Here is a 12,350-nt window from a genome sequence, read left to right as displayed (position 1 = left end):
AAAAATAACAGTTAGGCCTAATTAATTTCTGAAGTCAATCACATACAATTATATTCATACAAGAAAGCAACATATAATTATCCACTTTCTCGATGAAGTTGTATTTTATTTTACTCTAAAAAATGACATGAGGGAATGACAAATGTGAAGAATTTTACCTGGTTTGATTCATTCAAATTTATTCCACAGCAAATCTTCTTTAAGTTGAAGATGGAAACATACTGCAATTTTGTTCTATGATGCCAGTTGTTAACTTCTGAAGTTTTTATTCTAAGAATATTGCAGGTGATAAGAACATTGTTGTGAGGGAATGACGCGAAACACTGGGGACAAAGTTTAAAATAGAGCTGTGTTAATACTTTTATCAGAAATTAAATATAAAATTGATTTTCTGAATTCTATATTTCAGTATTCTGAAATAAAAAACACGAATTTGTAAAAATTATTACGACTCANAACAATTTTTTTCTTTTTTTAAATCAGCAGTGGGGACAAGTGAGGGAATGACATATTGGTATATTTTAATTACCTAAAATAAATAAAAAATAAAAATTGATAATTTTATTTTTATTCTTTTGTTAGCTTGCATTCCGAAGAACACTTTCCTTGAATTTTTTTTTTCGTAAGCTGTGAAACAAACATAAAATATACTGGGGACATGAGAATGGCTGTTTTTGTGAGAATGACCCATATATATATATATATGTAATAATATGTTAAAAATTCTAAACACCGAAATTGGTGTTGTTAACTTAAACCGGTGATTGTTGACAATCACATAGTCGCTTTGGTAAAAGTCCGAAATATATACCAGGTGTAGTTAAGTGCCACTGCCCGGTATACATTTGCCCGGTTTTCCGTACATCAATGTTTTGTTAATGTCAAGTGCCACTGCCCAGTATTAACCGGTACACCGAACACAGATATTTCTCCTAATCTATCCTCAGTAAATATTGAAATATCGAATAAATATAATAATATCAAATCAGATATAACAAATATTTCGTACATTCACCAAAGCGATTATGTGATTATTGCATTCGCCGGTGAAAGTCGACATTCTCTTGATTTCGGTCTAAAACCATCCGACTGAAAACAATGGAATTTGGCATACATATAGTTCGAAGAACGAGGAAGGTCACTGTCAAATTTAGAACATTCTAATATGAACCGTTCGAGCAGGATGAGCAAAAAACAAAGTGGAATTTTATGACTGGTTAAGCGTTAGCCGTTGCTTTAAATTGTAACTTCAGACTATTCAATTTTTTAAATATTTGAAAGATAACATCAGTGATATTTGCTAGCTCTATAGCTAGCTTATAGCTTTCTATATAAAAAGAAAGTTTATTGCACGTATTTTAATATTTAATTAATTTTTATTCACCCTATCAGATAAATTCAACAAACAACATTAATGTGGTCACCAAATAATAATTTCTAAAGTTATCTGATCACTACGTGTTTATTTTGTGTATAGTAATTATTTTAAAATGCATTTCTATAAAAGTAAATAATTTAAAATCAATTAAAAAAGATAGTTATACATTCAAAGGCAAATGAAAAAAAAATAGTTATGTATTCAAAGGCAAAATTAATGGAAAAGTGGTACGAATTCTTTTCAGGAGAAACGTGATTTCTGCTGCAAGTTCCGCGACCCACAGTTAAAAAAACTCGGCTCAGCCCTTAATTACATTTCCTGATAAAAGTTGTCATTTAAGCTTGAATCCGATTAGCAATTTCTCTAAAAAATATAAATGCGGCACGGAATTAGAAAAAAAACTATCTACAAACGTTTTCACAAAACTATCTTTTTTTAGTGGCATCGATAATCATATTTTATGCCTAATCTACTGGTCACTATAAACAGAGTGCTTCGCAATTTTTTAATATATAGTAATGTACTTAATGTATAGTATTAGAATCTTTAACTAAAATGAAGTAAAGATATAAATAGTCGCAAATATTAATATTTAAGTGGAAAAAAAATTTTACGAAATTTTTCAATTGCGTCGGAGAAAAAACATCAAAACTAGCTTGATAAACTTGTTGGTATATCGATAACTTTTTAAATCCTTTCTGCTTCTTTCGGCAGTCAAATCGGTGGTTTCTCGTCCCTCCTTCCTCAGTCACGATTGGTTAGATTTTAATATTCGTTTTTGTTGTTTTACTCACTCGAATATTAATAGCGACTCCTAGTGTGCATACAGTTTTATTGCAGAAAATAATTTTAAAAATATATATTACCACGTATTATCCTATATTCACACTTCATTTTAATTTTAAAAAATTAGAATCATTTTATTCCTTGTTGCATAACTAATAATTTTTTAATCTAAAAAAATCTTGTAACTTGTAAATTTTTCACTTATAAAAGGCTAATATAAAAATAACACTTTCCTTAAAAGGTCATCGCTGATTAGGTTAAATTAAAGCATTTATTTTATCCATTTTTATGTTGTTTTTTTTTAAAGAGAGAATTCTATGCTATGCCAATAAAATGCAACTTGATATTTAGGTCAGTAAAGGACGCCCCCTTCATTGATTTTTTATCGAGAACCTATTGAGATTCGAAGAATTTGAAAGCGCTTGCCCCTTCACGCAAATTGTTGTTCAGTGTCTGCTTCTTCGGTGCCAGATACTGTACTAGTAGTAAATAACTGGCAAGACTCACAGTCGCCGTTTAATGCAACTAGAAATCGATATCTGGCATATTCTTAATGATTACATCATAATTGGGTACGTTTTATGGTCCCAATTTTGAAATAAAAGAAAAGAAAGTACTATAGTTATAAGCGGTATTATGCACTTCTATTTATATTTTTGTTGCGTTTATATTTTCTTTGTTTGTTTGATTTTTATTTATTAAAAAATGTCGTCATCCTCTATTCCAAAATGAGCTCCGTTAAAAATGACATAATCCATTAATGATATTTGTCTAGTAGAACCAAAAATATATGGCATGAATCCAATTTGTTTTAGCTAATATATAAATTCGATTATTAAGTAATATGATAAATGAAATTGATAGATTAAGAGCAACAAATTGTATAAAAAATGACATTTTCGTTCTATAAAAACTAATATTTTTTATAGGGTTCATTAAATGCAAAACGCATCCATCTTTTTGTTATTTTGGAATTCTTTGCATAAAATTATTGTGGAGCTTTTAGGCCGTATCACATAGTTATTATAATTAAATTAAATAAAGGAATTTTACTCATCTTAAATTTAAACAAATAATATTTTATTTACAATTAAACCATTTTAGCATTGTAACCTTAGTGCTTAAATTGTTTTAGAATAGGTGGATAGAGAGACTTATTAAGTTTATACATGGTTTATTTTCGGTATCTGCTTAGAGTAGACTTACTAAGCTTATGCATGGTTTATTTTCGGTATCTGCCTAGAGTAGACTCACTAAGCTTATACATGGTTTATTTTCGGTATCTGCCTAGAGTAGACTTACTAAGCTTATGCATGGTTTATTTTCGGTATCTGCCTAGAGTAGACTCACTTTGATTGCTCTCCTAACCCTTTCCTTCGGCTGCTTTTATATCATTATTTTTTTCGTGATAAAAAGTTTCAAAGTTGTGGAAAGGTCAAGTTTTAGTTAATGAGTTCAAAAGTTATTGGTGTTTTCGTGCTAGTCCTATGATGGGGTTAATCCCATGATGGGGATGACATTGTAAGATTTTAACCCAATTGTTTATTTGAATTACTCTATCCGTATTTAAGTTACTATTTGCTGATGGAGATTTCCCACGGTAGTTTTATTTAATCGAAGACTTTGAGATGTTCTAGAAATCTAATTTCAGCCCTTTCTCGTGATTTTAATTTTGAGGGACGATAAGCGTCACATTATTAATATTTCTAATAAAAGTATAATTTTTGAAGTGAATTTAGCAAGCTACAGCCAAAGAAAAAAAAAGAATAATATCCAACATTCGTGGAATTTAACTTAAACAATTTATTGAGTAAGAGCATATACTAGTTCTTTGGGTAAAAGAATTGTAAGGGCTCACCCACGATGATTTGTTTGTTCAACTTAACTTTACATTTTGTTTTGCTACGCAAAAACTATAGGATTTAGAAAACTGAAATAACGAAGGAAGCAGAAAGTATACACGAAGTTTAATGGAATAAAAAAAAATTACACCTGTTATTAGTTTGGGAATTATTAACTCTTAAACTTGGAATAAAGAAAAAAAAATCCTCTTGGTCTGTCTACTCAAGACTAAAACCTAACTACTGTCTTGAAATATGACGAGCTGATAGGACAATTTTGTATTATAATTTTAACAAGAGTTTTTTCTATTAGCTCGAAAGTTATTTCAAATTTAAGTACTTTTTAGTTTTCTTTTTCAGGTTTTTTGTTTTAAATATTGACTATTTATTCGTTGTCATAATTTATTTTTCCCTCACGAGCCTTTTTGTTTTATAAACTCGAGTTAGACATGATGTGTCAATCAAAAGCGCAAAAAACGAGAAAGAAAGAGACTGGTTTGTTTACTGGTTTTTAACTTTGCTTCAAATTTTTTGTAGCTTAAAATACCATTTCAGATTTGACATTTATAAAATGCCTTAGAATTCTCTAAATATATATGTCCTAAAGTTAAAAATATACGGAACTGTGCAACTGAACGTTGAATCTTATTTTGAGCTTATAATACGTTTGTTTTGCTTTAAATCATTTTTGGCTTCATAAAATTACTCTAATTAAAATATTCAATTTATATTTACATTGCTTGGTAAAATATTTGTTTATTTATTAGATTCGTTCATGTACATTACAATTAATTTAATTTAAAATAAATTTTTGAGTCACGTGATGTAATAAAAAAAAACATTACTTTTTCCGTGCCTTTTTTTTCTCGATAAATCTTTCTTTCGATAAATAGATTTATTAAATCGAAAAAAAATTATTTCGATTAAATAAATCTATATTTTTTTGATAGAGAGGAAATATTTTTTTTGTAAATTGTCAGTTTGATATTTTTCAGTTTTGAACGAATTTTAATATTTATTAGAATTTAATTTTATGCCAATACATTACTAAGTTGACTGAAGAGAAAACTTCCTTAAAAATAAAATTAATTCGAGTTAATAAGCTAAATGAATCTCTTATTATAAATCAATCTAAATACCAAAAATTTTGAAATACCCACTCTCCTTCCCACGAAAAGAAAATGGCCTTAAAAATCAAAGTAACTCTAGTTAATAAGCTAAATGAATCTCTAATTATAAACCAATCTTAATCCCCAAAATGTTTTAAACATAAAATTACTAGAGAAAAAAAAATCACCATATTGGACTAAAATAAGATTATCAATATGATTTCAAAATTAAAAATTCTTTTAAAATGTCGAATTTCGCTTCCTTTTAATTTATTTATTTATTTATTACAAAATGTTCACGGATTATTCCACGAAGAGAAACAGGTAAATTTTTACGCTTGAATTCTTTCCTCGCTCTTGATCACTAGAGGAAAAAAAAACAATTAGTAATTGCTGTTTTTTATTTCACTTTCTTTAGAAAGCGTTATTGAAAAGAGTAATTACTGGAAAAGTAATTCGGTATTTCTTCAAACAATTTCCAATAATGTTTCTTGTTGATTGAAATCAATTGAATATTTTCAGATTAGGAGGAACTTCAAGCTGTACAAGATGCCTCGTCCTGTGTCGGCACAAACTAGAAATGAACAGCTGATGAAAGAAAAAGCTTCTAAGAAACTTATGGTGGCAGAAGACCCGGTAGAAAAACTTAGACTATTATGCTTACAACGTGGATCTCGAGGAATTCTGGGATTGGGAAGGTAAGAGAAATCTTTCAATAAATTTAATAAAATAACTTATTTAACCCTTTGACGCAGTTGGGACACCGGTGTCCCTTTTATGTATTTTTTTTCTGCCGCTCTAATTACATGCAAAAATATACTTTGGTATTTTTTAATCATAAAAAACAGTCTAGTAATTATTACTAGATTAAAAGCTTCGAAAATATACAAATTGGAAATAACAGTCATGTTTCAAGCGCTAAGAAAACAGACACCCATTTCCAAGACTTTGCCAGACGTGAATGAGAAGAAACAAAAGGGATTTGAAATTTAAAACGATAAGTTGTCAACGAATCAATGTAAAAATAAAGATGAGAAACAAAACAAGAAAAACCACAGAAACCGAGAAAGAAAAATAGACGAAAAACAGAGCAAGGAGAACCATAGTGGTCGAGAGAGGAAAATCAGGATAAAATGCATTTCCACGCGCTATGGAGAGCTGTTGAGGAACTGATGTCGTAAACGAAGGAGTTAGTATTCATATGTCTAATAGTTACTAAAATACTGTACTAAAATATAATATCTAAAAAAGTAGTTAAGAAATTTTTTTTCATTTATTTCCAAAGTTTGTTAATAATTGAAGTTAAAAAAATTTCAATGAGAAACTTTTTCTCTTAGATCTAAAATAACTCCAAATAAGTGCAAATTTCAAAAAAATATTGTTTGGAAGTGAACCGTGTTTGACAGATTTTACATTTAATGCAGAAAAAGAGACCGGTATTTCATGCTGTATTTCATAACCCTAAAGTATTAAAATGCTAAATATAATATTTTTCACTTATTCTAACGTAAATAATGCAAAATAACGAAAAAAGTATGAAAAATATGTTAAATATAAATTCTGCGTTGAAGGGTTAAAAAATGCGACTGATGATTGCTGGTCTGCAAATTATTAGGTCCACGTTTTTTTTTTTTTTTTTTTTTTTTTTTTTTTTNTTTTTTTTTTTTTTTTTTTTTTTTTTTTTTTTTTTTTTTTTTTTTTTTACAAACTGCTTCACTCACTCATTCACTACATCATCGATACGCTTCACATCTTAATGTTTTTTCTTCTTTTATTCATTTTCTATATCAAGAATCATATATAGTAACAGTTGATATAGTGACTCGCTATCCATAAGAATTTACTATATATATATATTTTTTTTTTAACGGCAGGAGTCCCGCAGTGGACTGATTGTAAAGACGCAGTTCCTAGTAGAACACCAAAGTCAAGCATCACTGGCTGCGTTCAGTGTGATGGCGGGTGACCACTTTGATCAGCCTGGGTAGGAACCGAGGGTGCTTGGTATCGGTCCTCGTTAAACTGTTCTACTGTAAAGTGCTCGACTTCGCGCAGGTCGTCGGGCTACCAAAGCGGGGATGCCATCCCTTCCGCAGAGGATCAAAATTGTGATGGCATGTCTTCGGATCATCCTCCGGGATGTTTCCCAGACAGTCGCCAATAGCCCATTCTGAAACTCTAATGTGACGTTAATAAAGTAACTACCTACCTTTAATAGCAGGCACTGAACTTATCGTTCTTCGCTATGGAAGGTGCCGGCGTTGTTCATTTTGCGTTGCCTGGCTAGCACCTTGTGACCAAAGTCACGGAGGCGAGCAACATTATCCACGTCACACTGTCACAGATACCCATTTCTTTGTCACGAAACTACTTTGGAAATCTAACGGGCCGGGATAGCCTGGTTGGCAGAGCGCTGGACTCTCGTTCGTGAGAACGGGAGTTCGAATCCATCAGGACGAAGACTCCCCGTGTAGTAAATGGTAACTGGCGCACGTTAAAGCTGTCGGATCACTAAGTCCTCCATGTTCACATAACAAATTACACTGAGGGCACTGGATTGGAGATTGATCCTTCTCAGGTTCTGGTCAAAATAACGATCTGTGGATGAATGAATGGATTTACCCTGTGTGACGTATGGGTGTGGCAGAATTCGAATTTTTTTCCATAGATGGCGCCACTGGAAAACAAGAACAATCGCACCCCCTTGCCTTAATGGTCCACGATAACAACAACAACCAATTATGGTGTCACTATAGGCTAAAATATTTTGCAGTTGTCATAAGCCTATTAAACGTTTCTACAAATTTTCTATACACTCAGAAACTTTGGAATATGTTGAGCTTGATTAATCAATTATATTTGCTGCAAGCACTATGTTGATATTGCATTAAATTTGCTCCATATCAATGTATTAATATTATAATTCTACAATGACACAATTTTTCTGAGTTGTAGTTTTCTGAGTTTTGATCTGTTGTTACCTGCAATATTATTTAAAAATATTATATTTTCAAAGTATTTCGAAAGATTGTTGCGCGCAATGCACTCATTCGAATGAGAAAAAAAAAATTTAATCGAACAGAATAAGAACAACAAAATATTTAAGATACTGTATCTTTTAAGTAATTTTGGATCCGGGATCTCGGTGTATACGAAATATAAAGAGTTACAAAACGAGTTACGCTCATTCTAGGAGGCTTTATGCCCTCCCCATATTGTTTTTCAATTAAAATTTTTTTATTTTATAATCGGACTGAACAGCCGATCCGATTCTGAGTTTACAACTATCGATGTTCAAATCCATAGCCATGCAATTTTTAACCTTACCCAGCAGACAACGGAAGACCTGGATCAAGCATTGGGACAAACTAGCCTTTGAGGAATGCTCGAGGGGAGGAACTAAGCCGCATTTGCGTTACATGGAGAGGTAAACTACAAAACTCACCCGGTTAGCCCGTCTCCAAGGGGATTCTTACCCATTATCTACCACTGAGGACACTTGTAATTTTTAACCTAACCAAGAGGATAAGGATACTTCTGGATCAAGTATTGGAACAAACTAGCCTTCGTGGAGGACTTAAGGATGGAAATGACCCACATTTGTGTTACATGGAGAGGAAAATTACGGAAACCTCTCACGGTTAGCTTGACGGCGAGGGGATTCTAACCCATGATCCGTCTACCACTGAGAATATTTTACGTCAGCACTGTAGTCAGGAGCAGCATTTGTATCAACCAGCCACCGCTGGGAGTCGAACCTGTGTCACCTAATTGAGAGGCGAACGCTCTATCCCTCCTTGAGCCACCGCGACGCAATTTAAAAATTTGTCGAAAGATATTCTAAGCATTTATAAATTTTTTTTTTTTAACAGAAAGTCATATTATTAAAATGATACGACTCAAGAATTATTCAACCTACTTATCACAGACATTATCGTGTCATTGTTCATTGCATATATTAAAATGATAAACAATTTAATTCATTCTAATTAATAAATTTGTTGCTAATTGCGACAAAAATAGCAAATTTAAATGCTCAAAATAATTCATTTTTAAAAGATTCATTTACAAATTTTTCGTAAAAATTTAGTAGCATTGATCAGATGCGATTATCGAATTCATACGAAAACTCGTTTTTTTTTTCCTTCGTTACATCAGTAATATTTATTTCCATTCATTGATTTCGGTGATTATTTTAAAACGATTCTAAATGTTGTATTTATTGTTTACTGTTAAATATATAATGCTGATAAAAAAAATCAACCACCCTTGAAAATGTCGTTTAATGTGATCGCATTAACAAATCTATCCTTTAATTCGAGGTAAAAAAAAAAGAAAAGAGTTATTGATTTAGCCACTATATGAAGTGAGATGATGATGCAAATTTCTATGAATTAAGCTTTTAAAATATGTTGCATTAATAACACCACCTATTTAATATAAATTTCAATTATTAGGACGTATTTTTATCAATTGCTTAGTGGACGTGAGAAAAAGAAATCGTAATTATAAACGTCTTTATATTTAAATAAAAATTAATTATCAGAAGTATCTGTATGAAACGCAGTTAGAAGAGCTACGACGAGCAGTTTGAAAATTGTGCAGAAATCTAGCTACGATATCGACCGCGTCAATATCGTAGTTAAATTTCGATATCGATACCGCATCAGCTACGATTTCGACCTACGAATTATTTTTATTTGTTTATTTTTTTTACAAGTTGAAGGACAAACTAAATTGCACCAGTGCTGATTAAATTTTTATCCAATTCAGCTCTTTAAAAAGTAAAAATGTAACTTTATATTTAGTTCGATTAAAAGTTTTACAAGAAATAAATTCTTAGAAAAATACAAACATTATATCAAAAAGAATAATATATATCTTAAATAATATATATGTTACGCTTAATGTGAATAGTCGGTTACTATTAATACTAATCGGTCAATATAAATAATAACCAAATAAGCCGGTTAAAGGGAGTAATTTAAGCAAATTTATTACATTAACCGATTATTATTAATAATAAAAATTTTTTTTAATTCGATAAGGAAAACTCTGATTTAAATACAATTGGTTGCACATTACGTAGTATAATGTGAACTTTTTTAATATCACGATAACCAAATAACGAATTTTTCTCAATCTGAACGTTCGTAGTCCTCTTAAAATTAAATAACTAATTTAATTTAAATTTATAATTACAAGAAATAAAATATAAAACTCTCAGATATGGTCTTCATTTGTTGTTTCTGAAATTAAAGATGCAATATTGATTTGTTATAATTAAGCGTAATGTGTTAACCTTCACATGTCTCTTTTTTTTTTTAATAACATTAAAATACAACATAACAAAATGTAATGTATCGTGACAATGGTGGTCTTCTATGCACGGAATATCTCTAAATGAGCAAAGTAGCAAGTGTTATGGTTTTGAAAAGAATAAAAAGAGTGGCCTAAAAACATATTTTTTTGGCGAGGATATCTATTTTAATCACGCAATGTTACGATAACATACTTAAGATATAGTCTTTTTCGTTTCAATTTCATTAAAGTGGTGTCTATTGTGACTTTAAAAGTTTTAGTTGGCTGCAATAAATTTAATTTCTGAAGAAATTGATAATGACCTTGTACTTTTTCCAGGACTTAGATAAATACGATAAAATAACATCAGAAAAATAAATAATAAATCACATTGATAAAATTAAATACAAAGTTATTAGAATATCACTCATTATAATTGTACTCCATATTTGTTATACAAAGGTATAATGTTAAACCAGTCCCCCAAGGTTTGGTGTGGTCCCTGAGTATAAAAGAAAAACCAATAATTAGAGGCACGGTAGCTGAGCCGCGAGTGGGATTGGGGAGAAGAAAATATTTATTTATCATTGGTCTGCTCTACATTTTTACACTATTGATATACGGTGCTGCACTGTTAATAAAGATATCCCTTTGATAAACCTTTTATATCATCCATGTTGATTATATCTGCCATCACATTTTGACACAGAAAGAAAGAATAAAAGGGAGGTTGACTTAGTACCCAACCATACATTTAGAGTTGCCCAACAACAGGTTCACAGGTGACGAACCTCTTGACAGTCACTTAGCTTCTTATGCGATGGATCTTAGCACTTATGATGCTCTGTATGTTGCTCACCCTGTAAGTTGTTTTTCTATAGTATAGCATACCGAAACGAGCAGTTCCCCGCGATAGTTACATATTCAAATAGCTGGGCTTCTTTTTTTGCTCCAAGACCCCACACTGAAAAGGAATTAAATAAGTCATTATGGGATTTTAATGTTTTAAAATAATTTAATTCTGAATTCGTGATGGCAATGCAACAGGGCAGCTCAAAACAATTAATGCCGAATTTGGAGGCAGCCAATAAATTACCAAAATAATAATAATTGAGTGACACTATGATGTTGTTGTAGTTCATTTACGTCGCACTAGAGCTGCCCAATGAGCTATTGGCGACGGTCTGGGAAACTTCCTTGAGGATGATCCGAAGACATGCCATCACAATTTTGATCCCCTGCAGAAGGGATGGCACCACCGCTTCAGTAGCCCTACGACCTGCAAGCGAAGTCTAACACTCTACGGTAAAACAGTTTAACGAGGACCAATACCGCACACCCTCGGTCCCTACGCAGATTGATCCAAGTGGTCACCCACCCGCCCACTGACCGCAGCCAGTGATGCTCGACTTCGGTGATCTGCTGGGAACCGTGTGAGTGACACTTTGAAAAAGGACTTAAAGCAGGACATGAAGTTTCGGACATAAAAGTAAAGTAACTACTAGCAATATCAAAATTTTCGCTCGCAACTATTTTCACGAAAAATAGGAACAACTTTTAAAATGTTAAATACATGTTTTGTGATTTTTTTGGTTACCAAAACCACAAAAGAATGCAGAAGCTGAAAATTTGAAGATAATAACTAAAAAGAAGGTTACTATAAAATAAAAAAAATTCTTTAAATGAAAAAAAATATTAGAAAATTAAAATATCAGAAGTGTATACGACTGACATTCGTCATTAAATTTTACTTTGACTAGGGTTAAAGAAAATTTATTTAATGAAATTCAAAGGAAATCACCCTGTTTGTCTTCAAGGTAGGTTGATGTTAATTTACGTCGCACTAGAGCTGCACAATGGGCTATTGGCGACGGTCTGGGAAACATCCCGGAGGATGATCCGAAGACATGCCATCACAATTTTGATCCTCTGCGG

The 12,350-nt window shown here is 31.4% G+C and overlaps 1 protein-coding gene across 2 annotated transcripts in view; it reads left to right on the top strand.

Moving 5' to 3' along the window:
- The window catches only part of LOC107455010 (calcyphosin-like protein), a 39,939-nt gene that overhangs the window by 6,830 nt on the left and 20,759 nt on the right, over window positions 1–12,350 (top strand). For both annotated transcript variants that reach the window (XM_043042128.2, XM_043042131.2), the window contains exon 2: window positions 5,637–5,812. In XM_043042128.2, coding sequence (XP_042898062.1) covers window positions 5,664–5,812 — 149 coding nt within the window. In that variant the 5' untranslated portion in view covers window positions 5,637–5,663. The remainder of the gene's footprint in view (window positions 1–5,636; window positions 5,813–12,350) is intronic.

Source organism: Parasteatoda tepidariorum, chromosome 8 (assembly GCF_043381705.1).
Source record: "Parasteatoda tepidariorum isolate YZ-2023 chromosome 8, CAS_Ptep_4.0, whole genome shotgun sequence".
Taxonomy (NCBI): Eukaryota; Metazoa; Arthropoda; class Arachnida; order Araneae; family Theridiidae; genus Parasteatoda; species Parasteatoda tepidariorum.
The sequence above is the reverse complement of the archived record's forward strand: the minus strand, read 5'-3'. Positions and strand labels throughout refer to the sequence as shown.